Here is a 20,578-nt window from a genome sequence, read left to right on the forward strand (position 1 = left end):
ATGACGTCCTGCCTTCAAGTAAAACCTATACCTTTCTTTAGTAAGAAAGGCAAAAAGTAAATCGTTCTAAAAATTGATCGGGATTGCCGATCGATGTCGAATTTGTTTCAGATGCTCACTCATGGTCTGTACTATGAATGTAGCAAGAAATTTCGAATAAAATCAGAAATGAAAAATGTTGGCGAAGGTCACCAGGTGGGCTTTCACCTTTTTTTAGGGATTTTTTTTCTTATGGTAGGTCAATCAAACGGCTCTAACTCCAGAACCATATTATGAATCTGGATGAAAATTTGGGAGGTTGTAGGGCTCGAAAAATACAATTTTTGAGATAAATAAAAGATATGAAAATGAAAAAATTTCACCATATTTTTATTTGAAAACTGTGTATTTTGTTGAAAAGTCTGGCCGCATCCGAAAACAGATGGATATTTCGAAATTTGCGCGGCAACTCGCCCAGGTTCAGCACACTAGCTTTCATCTGCATTTAGAAGAATCGAAATCGGATATATGGGAACTGAGAACGGCGCGACACAAATTTTTGCAAAAAATTTCCACATACGAACATCACTCGACCTCCACGGAATTTATTTTCTCAAAATTCGAGGGTTGGAGATAGACGAGTTCTGTCAAGGTGAATCGATAGAGCGTCGAAAATCGATGCAGTGTGATTTTTTGACGATTTTTCCGATTAAAATTGATGCTGAATCGAAATATTTACGAAGATGGAAATGACGTCCTGCCTTAAAGTAAAACCTATACCTTTCTTTAGTAAGAAAGGCAAAAAATAATAACATCTCCAAACATAGGTTGAAATTTGTTATAAGAGAATGCCAAATAGTAAGAAAACAACAACTCAAGTTATCACCATATCTTACTAATAACAAATTGAGTTATCAGAAACATTTTTTCAAGTTAGTGGATTTGTGATAATGTTTGATAACAGTGATTTTTCCTGCAAATCTCTGGTATTACTGTGGGTGTTCCAATATCCTAACATCCTGCCAAAAACACAACTTGCACATTTTCAGTTATTTGCACCTAATCGGGAATAACATCCCACCAACAATTACCCTTCCACGTGCTCCGGACGCGTGGTGATTCACGGCGAATTAATTATCCACCGTGCGTCTCCACATGGTTCCACAGGCAACCCCGAAGGAAAGGGGCTGGTCGATGGGGTCCATAAAACACATGGTTCACGCGCTAAATTGCTCCACTAAATCTTTCTTCAGCTCCCCCTTCCCTAACGCCGTGCTGTTCGGAGGCGGTTGGTGCTGCTCGATTAGCGTGAACATAAACATTAATCCAACACTAGCGCCGCGAAAGTGCTAAACGCGGCTCGGAATAAACATCATTATTCCGCCATTGCTGAGTTAATTTAAACGAGATGACTAAACAATCTAACAGATATTATACAGAAGATAGGAACATTTCTTAAATAAAGATTAATTTCGGGAATTTTTCGAGATGACCATTCATGTCTAGAACACATAACGAAGCGTTTGTTAACTTACCTGAATGTTGCAGGAGAAATACTTTCGACTTCCCCCTCGACACCGGGACTGACCATCTGGACTGTGGTAGGTCGTTCCGTTGAATTCACGCCACGCCGAGTTGTGTTGCAAAATCGATGAAAATGTAAACAGAAAACATAATTTTAGCAGCTGAAACTTGAGATCGGCCAACTGCTGAAGGAAGAGCTAAACATTTGGTACTGCACAAGTGCCTCAATGCTGGTTTTTTTTTTTTTTCATAAAATTATTTTTATTAGGTCCTTTTCGGTACTGGGACCTGGTTAGGACCGAGTCGGCTTTTGTAATTACATTTGACTTAATAATTACAGAGGATCTTGTGTGTAAATGTTAGAGGGAGGGAAGCCGATTACCCGCGGCCTACTCGGGGTTAGTAGGGAAGGGATTGATGTTAAAGACAAGGCGTGGGAACCCTCAATGCTGGTTCTTATTTGAAAATCTCAATTTCCAATTCTATTTGTCTGTCCAACAAAGTCGCCGACGGTCTAGGTCTAGGTTTCGGTCCGTAAACAAACCAACCAAACCACAAACAAACAAAATGAAACGGCGTGTTCCGCCAGGTTGCCTACCCTAGATTGTAGCACTCGCGCGTCTGGTGGGCCACTCCGCCACCGCAGGTCCGCGAGCACTCGGACGGGGCACTCCAGGGACCCCACTGGTCGTCGTCCTCACCGCCGCCGCCGCCACCTCCTCCACCGCCGCCGCCGGTGCCATCGCCTGGAATTATGTAACTCTCCGGGAGGTACAGATTACTGCCATACTGCCGTTTGTGGCGGACGTAAAACTGTCGGGGTGAAATTCACAAACAAAGGGAAACGTTACAAATGTTTCATCAGCGGGAACACAATGGAACGTTATGCATCGAGAAGCAAACCATTTCAGGTTGAAAATGTTTGATTATTGGTAACAAAGAGTGTTAATCAACTATTTCAATATGGACTGAACCTAAAAACAAAACCATTTTGTTCAGTTTTCAAGTACAACGAGGGAGGTCATTTTTTCGCATCACTTGCGAATCATAGTAGGTCACATGGCCATCGGCAGAACAACAGTGGAATCTCGCCCACCCCTTTTTGAATACCAAACAATACATGGCCTTCCGAGATGCACTAAGCACACGTGGAATTGTTTACAGTCAACATGTTTAGTGTTTCACACGTGGTGCGTTGCGATCCGGATGCGGGCGCTTGCTTTGTTATTAAACGCTGCTGGGCAAGGGAAGCGTTTTCCAGGGATTCCGGTATGTGGAATAGTTATAGCGGGATAATAGTGCATTTAACTGAAGTAAAATAAGTGATGTAAATCCATAAAAGGACACCATTTAAAATGATATTTTAATAAACGCGCATTCAAAAGAAAGACACATTGAAAAGCATCTAACACATTGATTTCAGATTTTCATAGGGAAAATCGGACCATGTACTTTATTTTATTCATTTTTGCACTGTTGATTACTCGTCAACTATTCAAAAATTGGTCGAAAATTAATGTGTTCATTAAACAATGTGATCTAGTTTTAAGCTTTCTCTATTTCTATCCCCTTTTCCTAGCAAGTTTAGTGAGTTTTTTTTCTTAATTTTTCTTACTCTTGGCAACACCTTTATTTACAAGCAATATCTGTTCCAAAATGGATTATGATGTAACACACAGCTGAAAGGAACTCCAAAACTCTGTTTTGTACCTCAAAAGAACTTATTGTATCTGATTATTCACCAATAAAACCGAATTTGAATTTGAATTAATGTGTTCATTAGGGTGGCTCGAGATGATTCGATTTTTCAGAACCTGTTTTTTTTGGTTGATTTAAGGCCCCTAAACAACTCCCCAACATTTGGGAGCGATTGGTTGCGTCCACACTTTGCGCGTTGCATTTTAATTTTGTGATTTCTGAGCAAAAACACGTTTTAGATTTAAAAAATCCACTTTTCACGCTGTACTAAAACCGGATTCATATTCGGATGCTCTGGAAGGTGCTCTACAACTTTCCCGAAGAGAATATGGTGCTAGCTTGTCACTGAAAGAAGATTCAGCGTCCTCAAAACTCGTCTAAAACGTGATTTTCGAGCAAAAAACACGATTTAGACGAGTTTTGAGGACGCTGTATCTTCTTTCAGGAGCAAGTTAGAAACATACTCTCTTCGGGAAAGTTGTAGAGCACATTCCAGAGCAACCGAATATGAATCCGGTTTTAGTACAGCGTGAAACGTGGATTTTATAAATATCAAAATCAAAACAAAAATGGTTTTTCCATACAAATTTATATGGAAAATTAAATCGCTTTGCGCAAAGTGAGGACTAAACCAATCGCTCCCAAATTTTAGGGGGTTGGCTTAAAAGGCATCAAAAGAACTTTGTTCTGGTTTGATTTGATATTTTTTTACATTTTCCATATATATAACAAATTTCAGGTATAAATGCTACGGTTTCATTCTAACAAGCCAAACGCCTCCATGGATTTATTCTTCGAAAGGGATATTCGAGGAAGGCGCTTGGTTTCTCAGAATGATGACATAGCATTTACATTTTTAATTTGTCATTGAAGTGTGCCCAATTCTTACTGTACGTGAAACGAAATTACAAAATAGTTCTAATATATAAAAACTGTATACTGTTAGTAGATATTCAGGAAACCGATTTTTTCGTAAATATTTTAAATGTCAAGACTATAAATATTTTATGAAAGTAAATATTTTGGGAAAATTAAATTCTCAAAAACAGTTATTTTCAGCGATTCCATATCTTTGTTGAAAATTTAATTAAAAATTGATTTTGAAGAGTGTAACTAACTCGGTGAACCTTGTTGGATAAATGTACGACTCGTGCTGAAAAAATCCTCTTTTTTTGCAACTTGTTGCATAAACTACTATTATAACGGTAGTTTGCCGAAAGAGGTCAAAAGTCAATGTTTTAATTTACGACATCTGAGCAGGAACTGAGGTTCTGCGCAAATGGATCTTTTTTTCGCCTACTTGAATCGTCTTTTGTGTAAAACTTTTAAAGCACTTTATCAAACTTAATTATTTTCAATAGGGACTTATGGAACCTCAAATTGGACCGAATGAAACAAATTTGGTTCTGATTTTTTCAACACTCTTAGTTCTTAGCCGATATTTATACTTGAAGGTAGGTCTAGCAGGTGTACTTAAGGAGATTATTTTGCGAGTGATTCCACGACCTTTCCTTTTTGAGGCAGCCATATATACAAAATATAGTTGTTTCAAAGTTTGTTTTACCATAATAACTATTTTGGTTGGAGATATGCATTATTTTTTGGGGGGCTTGAAATGGCTTGCTTCTCAGTTTTCTACACAACACTTTAACGCAAGCAACTTACCCGTCTTGAATAGGATAAACTAATTTGGTGCGCTACTATAAATACTATAATTTGTAAATATCTGTAAAGAAAGAAAAGAAGAAAAAAACAAAGTTGTATTAACCAAGTTCAGGTGCTAAAACCCCGCTCACTTAAAAACTAATTAAAATTTTCACATTCTTGACAAGTTTTGCTCAACACTTCTCAGCAACCCGGAAAACAAAACCAAAAAAAAAAAGATTGGTGAAGATTCTTCTCCGGAACCACCCCACCAGGCTGCGGGGGTTAAGCTTTCCTGGCGCTGGGATGTCGAAAATTTTGCATACTCTTCCGGAAAGGGGGAAAGTTTACACAAGAGGGAATTCTCCGACACCTTTGAGATTGAGAAGGTTGTGCGTGTGTGGGGAGGATGAAACAGTTGGTTTTGTGGTCCATTTGGCCGAACGCTTCCCATCGAGGATGTTTTTCGATCCTCTTTTAAGGACTCCTTAGGCCGGAAAATTCCTGAGATATTCACTTTGAAGTGACTTTTAAGCTTGAAAGATTTAATTTTAAAAATGATGAAAAAAATACTGTGTGAGTTTATCAAGCATCGGAAATTCAATTAGTTTTAAGATTTTGACACATTTTCATTGATCATTCAATAAATTTCCCAACTTCCCCTGACTGAAATGGGATAGGTGGTCCATATGGAATTAAAAAGAAATATAAAACCATCAGTCCTGTCCCAGAAACAAGAAACGTGGGTGCCTGTGCTTTGTCTTGCAGGCACGTGGGATTTGGTTGTCGAAAATGCAGAAACAACACACAGGACAGGACCAGGAGTTGCCAGTCACCAGCGCGGGTCCTGGGACAGAAGGTGGAGTTTTTCAATTATGTCAAGTGCTTTTATTTACGCTACTTTGCCCTAAATAAATTGCTTTCGGTTCAAGTTTTTGGCGTCGGGAGTACCAACCAGGTAGAGGCCCTTGCACGCTTGTACTGCCAGCACCGGACACAAAACGCTGGAACTCTCCGCTTCCGGTTACGTGGGAAAAGTTGCTGAAAGGGGGGAAAATGTGACCGGAGAGAGATAGAGAGGATGGTGGTCATTGTTTGGTTTTGTTTATTTGTCCCTTTTTTGTAGTGATTGTTGAGAAGAGTGTAAAATAGATACATCCACCTGTGGAGGGTGCTTTGGGGTCGAACTGTATTAACAGTGAAGTAATTATGCCAAATATGGTTTTGTTTTCCAAGAGTAATTTCGTTGTATAAAGCTCAATCAATCAAGCTGGATGACGAAAACCTGGTACAGAGCAAAGTCGCTATTCTCATCATTCTTTTCACAGCTGATTTTGACTTTTGAGTGCTTTTTGATCCGAATAGTTTCTAATTAGCGAACATTAGAGGCAAACAAATTCGAAACATTAGGACCCTTTTAAATTTTAACTTTTTTACCGTGTACTTTTGATAGAATTTTATGGTTATTATTTGAATAACTGGGAAAAAATTCCAAATGATATTTGGTCGGAATAGGGTTAATTCAATTTCAAGATCTAGAATAATTTTGATCGCTTTACCCCACATTGTCCAAAGTTCTCATGTCATCACCTGGTCCATTCAAAGCCTACTGCCATCCATGTACAGTAAAACGTGGTCCTTCTGGTTCAGCTTGTTTCCCGTAAAGTTTCGAGAGTCAACGTCTGCTTTTGGTCAGTGTGAAAATTACAGGGGAAAACCCATCCACAGAAAACTTCTGAACGAGCACCTGGGAAAACAAATTCAAATCAAATTACATCAAGGGTCCTCGGGTGAAGGGGACTGTACACCTGAAACCGGGATGAGATTTTCCAAAACGCTTGACCAAACAGAGAAAGTCGACAACTTTTTGGGTCAAGTCTTCTTCAGAAGTAAAAATTTGCGGAAATCGCTGAAATTTTAAATGAAAAGCACGCAATTTTCCAGTTCATCAAACCTACTAATCTGGCTGGGCTAATTATTGATCATCAACCTCGCAAACCCGCAATCATCGCGCACAGATTTGTTAGTCTAATCACGAAATTTGCGATTTTCCCTCCCAATTATAAATTACACCCTTTGACCACCAGCTTGACGAGTGATAAATCCGGGGATGGTGGGGCTGTGGCCTGGTGAGTAAAACAAACGTCATTTTACGGTTTGTTAGTTTCATTGACAGACTGAATTCGAGCGAACCACGCACGTTGTTACGTAGTTACGTAGTTTTTACCCTAATTGTGCCATCGTGAATTAACAATCAATGGCACAAGGAGGGAAAACTGCAGTGGTTTGGAGGATATCAGGTTAGGTAAAGTACTAATTGAGAAACTTTTGTTGCAGTATTGTTGTTAGATTTGGGATTGGAGTTTCAATTTAGGTTCAGCTGAGCGGAAAACGTGGCTGTCATTTGATTGGGTGCAGCGAGTGTAGCCAGCATTTTTATGTCGGTAGAAAAGGTCACATTTAACCGCGGATGCTCAACAACCCAAAACATTTCGAATTTTTAAAAATCTACCAAGGACTCCACGAAACCGAGTTATTCTGTTCCATGTGCAGCCAATTAGTGTAATGGAAATTTTAAACCCGCTTTTCCGCGAGTCCGCGGTGCTGCATTAATCCCGCCATTAATTAATACAATAATCGTTGCACCTCGTTATAATGCAATTTGACATTCGTGGAAAAAAAATCATTTCATCAAATAAGCTCGATCGAGCGCTCCTGCACAAAAAAAAAAAAAAAATGGTGAAATTTGTGTACCTCGTTTTTTACATCCGATTGCACCACAATCCGGCCAAACGCACTTCCAGCCACCTCTGCACCGATGCAAGGGAGTGATGATTAAATCAGCCATCCTCGTCGAGTTTGAGCCGCGGAAAATTGGGTTCTTGAAAGCGCGTGTAATTTTCCTGATTAAGGGTGGAGGTCACGGGCGTGGGGATCATTTTTTTTTTGCCTGCGTGGCACATTTTATCTCGCTTAATTTAATACACAAGAGGTCGGATCGAGCTGGGTGCAAGTGTGGAAAATATGCTACCGCGGATTGGCGGGTTAATTTGATTCAGGGAAAGCTCATTTTTCATGTCAGCGCGTAGGTTGTAGTAACTTTTCTCATGACGAGCGTTATTTTGAATTTTTAAACTAATTGAAGATTGCCCAAGTTGTATTTAGTCTTTTACTTGATTTCATTTTGATAGCGGTAAAACAATCCAAATCATTCAAATCTTGTCTAGATATTCCCGGTAATCTTGTCTAGATATTCCCGGTACTGGTGTTGTTAAATGCAAAGATTTACGATTTTCCTTTGGTGACTGTTTAATTCAAAGCAATGCTCCCGATTGCATATGAGCAACTCTCTACGAAATCGGCCGATTTCGACCATTTTTATTTATTGTATTTTTTTATTTGGCTCAAACTTTGTGGGGGCCTTCCCTATGACCAAATAAGCTATTTTGTGTCATTGGTTCACCCATACAAGTCTCCATACAATTTTGGCAGCTGTCCATACAAAAATGGTATGTAAATATTCAAACAGCTGTAACTTTTGAGTGAATTTTCTGATCAATTTGGTGTCTTCGGCAAAGTTGTAGGTAATGTTGAGGATTCTTGAGAATAAAATAGGTACACGGAAAAAAATTGCAAATTTTTTTATCAACTTTTTTTTCACTAAAACTCAATTTCCCAAAATACGTATTTTTTGATTTTCGAGATTTTTTTATATGTTTTAGGGGACAAAAATCCGCAACTTTTGAGCCATAGAGAAACATGGTCAAAAAATCTGCCGCCGAGTTATGAATTTTTGAAAAAATAGTGATTTTTGGAAAAAATCGAAGTTTCATGCAAAAACAAGTTTGACATTATTTTTTAATGCAAAATCGAATTTGCAATCGAAAAGTACCTTACAGATTTTATGATAAAAGGCTCCGTTTTCAAGATATAGCCACCGAAAGTTTGATTTTAGCGAAATATTTGCAGTTTTTCAATTTTTAAAAATTGTGACCATGAGTGACCATTCCTAAAAATATTTTTTTTTGAAAAGTTTAGAAAATTTGCTATAAAATTGTCTAAGAGACATTGAAGATTGGACCTCGGGTTGCTGAGATAGAGCCGCTTTAAGAAAAAGAAACACGAAAATTGAAGTTTTCTAAATCTCACCAAAACAACCCACCATTTTCTAATGACGATATCTCAGCAAATAATGGTCCGATTTTCAATGTTAATACATGAAACATTCGTGAAATTTTCCGATCTTTTCGAAAAAAAATCTTTTGAAATTTTTTAAATCAAGACTAACATTTCAAAAGGGCCAAACATTGAATTTTACGCCCATTTAAAATGCTAGTCCTGATTTAAAAAATTTCAAGTTATTTTTTTCGAAAAGATCGAAAAATTTCACGAGTGTTTCATGTATTAACATTGAAAATCGGACAACTAATGGCTGAGATATCGTCATTAGAAAATGGTGGGTTGTTTTGGTGAGACTTAGAAAACATCAATTTTCGTGTTTCTTTTTCTTAAAGCGGCTCTATCTCAGCAACCCGAGGTCCAATCTTCAATGTCTCTTAGACAATTTTATAGCAATTTTTTGAAATTTTCTAAAAAAATATTTTTAGAAACGGTCACTATTTTTAAAATTGAAAAACTGCAAATATTTCGCTAAAATCAAACTTTCGGTGGCTATATCTTGAAAACGGAGCCCTTTATCAAAAAATCTGTAAAGTACTTTTCGATTGCAAATTCAATTTTGCATTAATAAATAATGTCATACTTGTTTTTGCATGAAACTTCGATTTTTTTCAAAAATCACTATTTTTTCAAAAATTCATAACTCGGCGGCAGTTTTTTTGACCATGTTTCTCTATGGCTCAAAAGTTGCGGATTTTTGTCCCCTAAAACATATCAAAAAATCTCGAAAATCAAAAAATACGTATTTTGGGAAATTGAGTTTTAGTGAAAAAAAATTGATTAAAAAATCTGCATTTTTTCCGTGTACCTATTTTTTTCTCAAAAGTCCTCAACAATACCTACAACTTTGCCGAAGACACCAAATTGATCAGAAAATTATCTCAAAAGTTACAGCTGTTTGAATATTTACATACCATTTTTGTATGGACAGCTGCCAAAATTGTATGGAGACTTGTATGGGTGAACCAATGACACAAAATAGCTTATTTGGTCATAGGGAAGGCCCCCACAAAGTTTGAGCTAAATCAAAAAATACAAATAAAATCCATTTCCGGTTTTGGTAGAGAATTGCTCATATACTCTTTCTCTTCACTCGTGAGTACAAATCGAACGCGACGCAAATCTGCTCTGATGAATTCCTACCATTTGTAACTACAGCATCAACCGATACTAAAAACTTTCACCCCTCCCTCTCCCTCTCTTAGTTCAGCTTATGGCTCAGAGAGGCCGATTGCTCTATGTCGCTGAAAGCTTACTCAAGGGTAGTCTGCGATCGGCTTCGTTTTGATCATTGGTAAAATTGCTTAACATCAATGTTATCAAAAGCATTTTGTATTTTTTTTGATTACGCAATATCAAAGGCACATTTGACAGCAACTTACATCATGTATTATTTAAATCGGCGACGGGCGGTGTAAGCCAAGCTGTTAACGAAGGATTTGAATCGTTGTGTGAAACGATCGGAACAATCGCTGGCTGCTAGCGAATCGTGGTGGCTCACGATTGGTTGCCGAATTGTATCGCCACCGAGTGAGTGATTTTTGATTTCGACTCACTCTGACCTTTGAAATGATAATCAATACCCTTGATTTAAAATAATGTTAGTTTTATTTATTTTGCTTTTTATTTATTTCAAGGTAAATAATATTTTTAATCCGCGACGAAATACCAAATTTACCAAAAAATTCTCAAATCTCAAGTATCGTTTCGCATCATCTCGTTCTGTTTTCATGACGCAATTATGGCAAAAATTAACCAAACAGCCGGTCGTTAATTAGGTTGAATTACGCGTCTTGCAGGGTTCTGCAGTGCTTTAAAAACAACATTTAAAAATTTGTTTGCACAAACCGGCGGCAGTGCGTGTTTAATCGGGTGTGTGTCAGCAAACAAACATACACACACGCGCACGCATGGTGGTGCGTAATTTCGGTGTTTAAATTTGGAGCGGAAAATTGGCGAGTGGAAAAAAGATGCGATATTTAGTCTACAAGATTAATTGCAGGAAATATTTAGAAAACTTTCAAAACTTTCAAGGTTAAGCGGAAATCTGAATTTTTTGAGCTGTTATGTATCTGTTATTTGACCATCATTATTATTTTTTTTTTTGTTGAAATGCAACTTTGATAAAGTATTCTCCTATTTAAATGAAATGTAAGGATGAAAACATAATTTTAGTTGCAAACCGTTGACGTTTTCATCATTTATTTACTCAAAATTCCTCCCAATGTCACCGTCTTGTCTACTTGATGCTCCAAATTAATTTGACTTTCATCTCTGCATCGTAGTCGTTGCCAGTCTAAACACTCCCAGATGATTGTTTACATTTGAACTTCATTCAACCACAAAACCACCCACCCACACATGCACACAAACTTCCGCGACAGTGAATGTTATCGCGACCTCTAATTTCGCAGTGATGAAAGGCGCGGGTGCGCTGCTGTGATATCTAGAGTGCGCACGTGACAGGATGCCAATAGAAATGGGAAATTAAACTTCATTGTCACCACGCAAAACCTCAAATTTGGTTGAATCGATCGCATAACATCTGCCTTAACTTTTTCATCAGCTTTTAAATAATTTGTTTATTTTAACAGTTAAGCTTAATTGATTTTCAGTTCTTTGTTTTTATCTCATTTGTGCTGTTTTTATTATATTATTCAGAATTAAGTTCTCACAAAATTGACTAAACAACATGATTTTGATGAAAGTTTTTAGTATTTATATTTGCATATTTGAATGTATTTCAATAAAAAAAAATCATATTAAATCAGTTTTCTTAAGGTACACATTTCATTCACATTAGTACACCGATTTCCAATTTGAATGCTGTAACACCTACTGCCCCTTTTCGGTAGCTCCATTCAGCCCAAGTTGGTGTTTGATCAATGTTATATGACCAAAATTTCCGCAAGGATCTAGCCTACACGCCAGTTATGTAGAAAATGAACACATAATTGGCCAAAGTGCCTCGAAAATTGTCATTTTTGATAGAATGTCTTTTTACGGGTTAAATTCCATTAAAAATTCAAATGCAAAATGCCAGCTCATTTTACGACCAGTCAAGCATATATGGGATTTGGGCTCAGTACACTAATTGGAACAAGCCCCTCAATGCCCGAAAAATGTAATTTTTGTTACATCCTAACGGACAATCGCCAAATCTCTCCTCAGCAGTATCCACGTGATTTTACAGAAGGACGAAACCTGTTAAGTGTTAAAAATCAATTTTATTTACATATACTGCCCGTGTTCGCATAAATGTCCCATATGCAAAAACAGCAAGCTGAGAAAAACGCAAGACAAGTTTGTACCACACATGAGGCTAAGTGTTAAGTTATCATTAAAAAACTGGATTTCCTCCTGATTTCTAGAACAAAGTTTTGGATGTTGTAGGCTTTTCTGAAAGGGCACACGATTCTGAAACAAACTGCATCATTAACTCAAAAGTGATGAAAATGCATATGGGACATTTATGCAATCAGGGGCAGTATATTTAATTTCAAACATATCCTGTCTGAAACCAATTTAGAACGTTCAATAAACACGGATTGAAAAAAAAATCTGTTTCATGACCTGACAGGATTATTAATTATTGTTGACAGATTGACATTCCCACTTTCGAATCGCAATTAATACTCAAATGAAATCATCAGTTAGTGCTCTCTGTACTTCCAAGAACTGAAAATTGACGTCCCTATTTGAAGTAGCATTCGCTCATAACTGCCGTTCCAAGAAGAGTTCTCTAAAGTATCGCGATTTGTTTACACGTTCAATGTAGCAAAGATGTAAACAAACAATCAGAACTGCATCAGATACCACACCCGGTGCAGATGCATCAAAAGTGAATTATAATGTTTTTTGGCGTGTGTTTGGAACAGAAAAATTGCACGTTTCGGCGCAGAGATGAGTGAAAAGGTTAATAACAGGGTTTTTGGGGGGCAACATTTGGTACCAGTACAAAGCCCGCCAAAAGAAACGGCAATCGTTCTTCGAGTACATACGCTCTTGAGTTGAGATTTTGCAACCGAAGCCATAATCACTTTAGTAATTTCAACTGCTCGTGTGAGACGTGCCCCAAATTTGGGTCGGTGTGTCGAGTAGCAGCAGCGCCCATCCAGAATTTATGGGTCTTCCAGCCCCTCTCCCAAAAAAAAAGTGTTGTGCTGCCCCAAATTGATCCCGGAAAAACATGGCTCATAAAGATATGAACCGAAAGCAATTATGATTTCCCCAAACCCTCTGGTCCATCATGCCACTTCGATGGCATCTGCTGCCAGCTTCAATTCCGGGGTGTGTCGTAACAATTCCCGATTATTTGCTTCATCGCACCACTATGGGCCAGCTGCAAAATGGAGTGATTTAATGCTGTTTCCCCTCTCTGACCGTTATCCGCCGCCCATGCTTTTCAGATAATGGAATAATTGAAAGTTGCCCTCCGACCCCGATAAACGATAAAAAAGCGTCCATTGTGAGCGGACAAGGGAACCTAGGACATGATTTAAATCTACTGAAACGTACCTCATATTGCTGCTAGTTAAAAAGAAGCGATGCTATCGTCGAAAGTCGTCCATAAAACTGATTCCGAAGAAGGGGAGGGGGTTTGGGGTTGGACCTCTCTACGCTGCTAAGCTCAGCTCATAAACGCTCATTTGGAGCGGCGGGTCCAGTTTCGGCGGCAGCCAGCATTATCTGCAAAGGGGGAGAAACATAAGCACAAATCGGTTATTAAGTTTACATCTTGAATTAATAAATAAACAATCTGCAGAGATAGTATGTTGAATTTAGCGGCGACGCCTCTCGTCACCGAGATAAACACATGACGTTTGTGCAAACATTAAAGAGCCGTTCGCGAACCGACCACGATGTCGCTCGGATTGGCACGGAACGATGAGTTCGTCTGATGTTTGGTCTTGGGAGTTCAGAGCAAGTTGAATTATAAAGATAGTATATGGAGGAGGAGTTAACCCTGGGGATGCTCGATTCATTACACTGACCAACAAAAATTGACAAAAATGACTGCGCAGGCTCAACTCAAAGTAGTTAAGGATCCCCAAAAACACGTACATTTTAAAATTTTCAAAAATATTTAGACTGGGACGTTGTCTTTTCCCAAAGTATGTATGGAGAATTAGGGCGGTTCGTCGCTCTTGCATACAATTAAAAATTGCATAAGTGGGAGTAGAGAACAGCACTAATTCTACATTAGGGTGACGATAATAAAAATGACATCAGAGATACCCCCTGATTCAATTCATAAGGGAAAAATAAAAACATTTGAAAATTTTGAGCAAAATCGGTTAAGGGTTAAGGGTTAAGGGTCACTTTTTATCGTTGAAGTTGATGCTAAAAAAATCTTTTGTTCGTGCAAGTCGGTATTTGTGTCCGTCCCCTGAATGTTTACTTCTGTACCCGTATCGAGAACAATAAACCTTTATTCTGCCTCTTCGCGCGCTGACCATCGTCCGAGACGGTTGGCTCGGCAGTCACCACAAACTAGTTGTTTTATTTCAATCAATTTGGAAGATTCTACGCGCCTGGACAAGTAAAACACAACGTAGGGAATTCAAAGTCGGCCCCCCCCCCGGGCAGACGGTAATAACAAAATTAATAATATTTCAATAACAAATCCTGTTAAAATAACAAAAAGTGTAACTTCAAGAAGAAAAATTTATAACAGTTTCTGATAAAATAACAAAACTTGGTATTGAAGTGATATTACATTGAAAATGTTTAATAACACGCTAATAAGAGGAAATGATAGTAGTTATGCTCTCGACTGTTACTCTACAATTTTGGATTTGGTTTTCGGCTTTCAGTGAAAACAATGTATTGTTTCAATTTCCGACGTTTCGGCAAATTTATTGCCTTTTTCAAGGATTAAAAACGGTTTGTTTTCTGGTTATTTTTGGGGTTTTGGGTAAATTGATAACTGTCTTTTGTTGTTGTTCCTCAGTCTTAGTTGGTGCATAGCAGCACATATTATGCTGGTAGCTGCTGGTTTCGGTTTCGAAAAAACTTTTTGTGTTGCACTGTCCACGAAACGGTCAATTTCAATCGAACGGAGCGGTTTGTTTTTTTTTGGTAAACAAACCGCCATTAAGCTGTTACAGTCGACTCTCTGGTTGCCAATATCCAAGGGACCGTCGAGGAAGAGAATCATCAGTTTACAGAATGATGCAAAATGAGGACTCGATTGAAAATATGTTTTTCTTGGTACCCAGCTATGGGAGAGAATCATAGCAACGTCCAGAAAACAAAAACTAACTAATGTCAAACACCCTTCAAAGCTTCGTTTTGCAAAGAAAAATGTCTATGCAAGCCATGAGATAGTGACAATATTGACAACCGGAAGAGATTTTTAAAGCAAACAGAATCCAAGGGACCGTCGAGGAAGAGATCCTTCAAGCAAGAGAAAATATCGAGGAATAAAGCCAATCGAAGTATGCAGTTTGAAGGGACTGAAAAATTCATCGATAGATGGAGCAATATTGATATCGAGAAGATCGACAGCCAGAGTGTCGACTGTATTAAGCTGTTATTCACGAGACTAAAAAATCAAGTCTGTCATACAGAAATTGCCAAAAAGCATCGAAAACCCAGTTTTTTCGGCATTTTTATTTTTAAAACCGCTGTAACTTCGCAAAGATTAGACTAAAGACAGTGTTCAATTTAAGGACTTTTATGTAAAATTGTCTGCAAAATCGATTTTCCGTATTCGGTTTTTGAAAATTTTGACGTTCTCAACGCACTTAAAAAAAAAAACAGTTACAGTAAATGATTTTTGTATATTTTTAGGTGAGTTGCACCATCCTGCATTTTTCGGTGTATTTTTTTCGGAAAGTCCGTAAAATTTCTTACAAGTTTGTCTTTAACCAATTTTTGATATGATGCAACGGCTTCGAGATACAAATTACAAAAATATTTAAAACACTTACGCTTTTCTCGAAAGTCATTATCGAGTGGAATTAGCTCCATATACACAAAAATGGCTTACATAAGCGTAGGATAACATGTCTACAAAGTTTCAGTGAAATCGGAGAGGGTCGAGAAAAACGTACCTAAAAATTTCCTGTTTTGGGCTGGAATTGCTCTATGATAAATTTAAATTTGGTCATTTAAGGTTATTTTATAAAAGTATCTTTTGTATCTTGAAGTCCGTAATAAAAAAATAGAAGCTTGCTCTAGTGTTCAATAATAGATTTGAGCATATCCAACGATATTGCCCAGGACACCAAGCGTAATAAATTCATGGGTTCAGGTGATGAAATATTAACAAGAAGCATTCGCTAGGGCTTCTACGAACCGCGGTTCTGTGATTCGTGAAATGTTTTCCCACTACTAGCAGCGGTAATAATTCCAGTCTATTGAGCTGATTGGCAAACGGTTTCAAACCAGCGTGAAAAGATGAAAATTGAGCAGGAATTGTGACACCTGGTTTGCGCTCGTGAAGGTGAATTGTCAATTCTACAACTCAACTTTAAATCACTCAGATTTTTTACAACCAGCTTTACTAAGATCGGTTTTGAGGTAAATCCTGGACTTAGTGAAGTAAATCTGACATTTTCCCCCAAAATCCTTGTTTTTGTGCGTATGTCATTTTGTCGTAATCTATTAGAGGATGATCTAAATCAAAAGAAAGCAAGGCCTATTAAAGGTGTCGCTACCTTGAAAGATTCCTTCTAAATACATATGATTTTCGTGTGATTGAGGATGCTCTGCACGTCACGTGGAACAGGAGATGACGGCTGATGAGCAAACATTTCAGGTGTGCAAGGGGCAATCAATTATGTTCGCGCCTAATTAGCGATCAGTAACGCGAAGCTGTCGGTGCGAGTGAGCGCTGTCGATTTAATCCGATTTTTATTCCGATTGAAGTGGGATTGATTTCAAGTGGTTGGGGATAATATTTATTCAGTGCTGATGAACGATCAACGAATAAAGTGAAATTGATCCCTGGAAGTGATTTCCGAATTAATTGATCAAACAGTCAAGTCAATTGTTTGAGATCAGCTCAAATTACTTAATTGAATTTGATTTTACATGAACTTTGAAACATTTTCAACAGATTGAGATACGCTTGTACGAATTTTACAAACTCTTCGGCGACAACCCTCTCGTAAGCTTCCACTACCCAAGAACGTGGCCTCTCATCACTTGTCAGACAGCGTCATGAATCTTCCCCGAAAGTGCCTGTCACGTCAACGACCTGCCAAAGATGCCTCCCGCACCGTCGTCGGCGACGACGCCGCCCCTCGTAATTGTTTCCAATTTCCGGGAAAACTGCGAGACGCGTTTCCCGCCCATCCATAAATCACCGATTTCAATTTTCCAGATTTTTCCCACGTCGGCTGTCACCAACGTGCCTCTCCGGGGTGGCCGGTCGGCCTGATTTCCACCACAAACATGTCGTCCATATAGTGCGTTCCATGGGTGAGTCCCCAGAAAGTCAAGTGTGAGTGATGCACTTGAAATTTAATTACTTTTTACGCTCTATAAAACACATACACACAGTCTCTCTCTTTCTCCTGGGGGCTTGTCGGCGGCGATGGAAAGTGCGTCTGTTTGCATGTGTGGAATGGAGGAGAGAGGATCGGTGGGAAAGAAAGGGAAAATGTGTCGACGACAGCTAGTGATTATCGCTTTTCCAACTGTCCTTTTCTCAGTTGTTCCAGCAGTTTTGGAACGGAAAGTTTGAAGTTTTGTGCATTCCATGGTTGACAGATTTTTTGGATGACAAGATTGACAGTTGACATAGTTGACAATTATTTTAATTCACTTTGTTTTCTTACAATTGATAATAACTTCTTACAACACTGGTAGAGTGATATAAAAAAATATCATTTTCTGATTCCTGCAACGAAATATCAGAGAATATAGCGCCACTACAACTTGTGAGTTCTCTTCATTTATCTCGTACTTTCAAGAGCATTTTCTTTCTATCAATCCTCCTCTTTTCCGCGTTCACGCACACTCGAAGATTCTGTTGTTTTCTCAGAAAATTGCAATAAAAGAACGTGAGAGGAAATTGGAAACCGATCATGTATTAGGGGAAATATACCCATTTTAATCACACTAAGCCGTTCGACCAATTCTCATCACTTTTGCCATTTTTCGCTATTAAATCAACATTTTCAGATGTATCAACAATGAAGAGTTGCTTGCTCACTTTTATTTGAGCTATTTATTACTTTGGAACAGTCAAAAACACTTTATTTAAGCTGTAATTCATGATCAAAGTGCTGATAGGCCGATAATAGAAATAGGCTGAGAAAGGGTATAGTTCCCCTACGTCCCGTTAAACTGCGTTAACAAATTTTGTTTGTGAACACACTTTAAATCCCGCCTACTCGATCAACTAGGAAAGCTTTTGAAGTAGAAAATGTTCAATAATGTTATTGCATTTAGAAAGGTAGTTCATTGCCCAAGTAGCACACTTTGTTCGCCAAAAGATTTCCGAACTTGTTGTTGAACTCATTTACTATGTTTTCCCAACGTCCCTGAGAACTCTTGAACGCTGGAAAAAGCGCACGTTTTTCTGTTGTTGAACTCTTAACCTGTTAGAAATGTGCGTGGTTTAATATAGTTTTACCAGCGCACGTCCTACATGCATAGAGAACGTTTGTTGAACATGTCATAAGAACTCTTGACTATAAGATTCTGAACCGGGTTGGATAACGTCGTTAGAACCGTTTAACAACATTCTGCCTTTAAGATTCAGGAGGAAGTTAGGCAAACGTTTTTATAATCGTTCAAGAACATATCGTGGCAGACAAGAATGTTAAACAGGCTTTTCATAAAATACGTCCAAGGTTTTCGCTCAAAAGTTGTTTTTTCTTTATTTAATCCTTTATTTGTGAGTAATGTCGCTTTACGATACTTTAACTACTAGTTTTTTGTAATTTATTAGTTTGGACAGGGATACGCCATTTATGAATAATAATAATATGAATAATGGATAATACAAAAATATCAACCATAAAAAATCATTCAGTTTCCTAGTTATGCCTTTGGGGTTTTTTTTTCAATTGGGTCCTAAAATGAAGCTTAGATTGCTGATATTTTTGTTTACAGCGGTAAAGCTTATTTTTCTAAGTACAATGACCCTTTGTACGACCACAAAGAGTTTAAAATGGATTTTTAAATCAATTTTGAAAAATTAACCTCGCGGTCCTTCTTGACAGAAAAGCTCCTACTTGACAGCTCGTTCCCAAGGGGACCATAGTTGATCCATCGAAAAAATGTTGTCTTGTCAAAATTTTTTTTGAGTTAAAATGAAAAAAAAAAGATCAGAAATGGTTTTTAATCGTGTTTTTTACCGTTGTACATAAAAATTGACACAGGGCTTTAGTACCCAATTATGATTGAGTGCTAATGAACATCGCTTGCTGCTACTACTCTACTACTGCTGCTGGTTCCCGGTGCTGCATTTTCAGTTTTCCTTTTTGATGAAGAATGCTCAGGGCAAGTATCGAATCCAGGATCACTCCAAATGTCAAGTCCGGGCGCGCGTCTGCTTCTTTCCACGAGGGGTTATGTTGGATGAGCAGGCCTAAACGTCAATAAGAAGTCTGCGGTCATCTAGGTTTTACCAAGTTCACTAACAGTTTGCCCAAACTTCTTTCGAACGTAAGCTGTTTCTATTTTTAGAACTATCCTTGCTTGTTTCGTCAACATGTCCTTGCTCGGATTTTAGAACACGAACGCGAACTTCACATAAACAACTTGTTTACGAGAAATCTCTGCCGAAGAGAAAGGTCACATCTACTATGTTATCACGTTCAGCAAACTGAAATGAAACACCATGTCTGCAAATGTCATTTTGCTTTACGAGTTCTACGAGCATGTTTCATTGAGGTCAGAATAAACTTCAAAATGAACTATTCGTAATCCGTTGCTAGATTTGGCATTTGTGTTACACAGCCATGTTGAACAATGGTTTTTTGATCAAAATGTGAACAATTGACCAAATGTGTTGCCACTTGTTCAATAATTAACGAATAAAAACACTTATGCAGCAATTGTTCAACAAAAAAATAAAGAGCGATGTTTTTCTTGCTACTTGGGTGAAGTCTGTAGTTGAGAACCTCGGGAAATAAAAATTTGCTTAAAAAAAGCTTAAAAACTGTTTTCAAACAATTTTAATCAGTTTTTTCCGTGTCACACCAGGCCGTATAGTGCGTGTGTATGTGTGCGAGTGTGCGTCCGTAATAATGATATGCAAGCATGTTCAAATGCATGTCCCAGGGAGTCATATTCCCAGCCATGACCAACTCACAAACCTACACGGTGCCTGTTGTGGGTTTGTGTGAAGTTTACACTCTCTGTACTGAGCCGCCCCGGTCACTTTTATTTTTTATTTTTGCGAGTGCATGTGTCCACGTGGGTAATCCTTGTCATGTGGCGGCAACAGATTATGGGTCGGATTTTTATCTCAGTGTAGGACTAACGTTTTTATTTTCGCCTGTTTTTTTCGTTTCTGGTTGGTTGCAGCTGTGGAACTTTATAAAATGCATCACTACACCGCCGCCACCACCAGGGAGGGAACACGTGTTTT

General features: G+C 38.2%; 1 protein-coding gene across 4 annotated transcripts in view; it reads right to left on the minus strand.

Annotated features, from left to right (window-relative positions):
• The window catches only part of LOC120426163 (papilin), a 127,551-nt gene that overhangs the window by 15,200 nt on the left and 91,773 nt on the right, over positions 1-20,578 (minus strand). For all 4 annotated transcript variants that reach the window (XM_039590884.2, XM_039590882.2, XM_039590881.2 and 1 more), the window contains exons 2-5: positions 13,543-13,713; positions 4,867-4,927; positions 2,102-2,316; positions 1,515-1,575 (exon numbers count right to left, since the gene is read on the minus strand). In XM_039590884.2, the coding sequence (XP_039446818.1) occupies positions 1,515-1,575; positions 2,102-2,316; positions 4,867-4,927; positions 13,543-13,547 (342 nt within the window). In that variant the 5' untranslated portion in view covers positions 13,548-13,713. The remainder of the gene's footprint in view (positions 1-1,514; positions 1,576-2,101; positions 2,317-4,866; positions 4,928-13,542; positions 13,714-20,578) is intronic.

The sequence above is a fragment of the Culex pipiens genome, chromosome 1 (assembly GCF_016801865.2).
Source record: "Culex pipiens pallens isolate TS chromosome 1, TS_CPP_V2, whole genome shotgun sequence".
Lineage (NCBI taxonomy): Eukaryota > Metazoa > Arthropoda > Insecta > Diptera > Culicidae > Culex > Culex pipiens.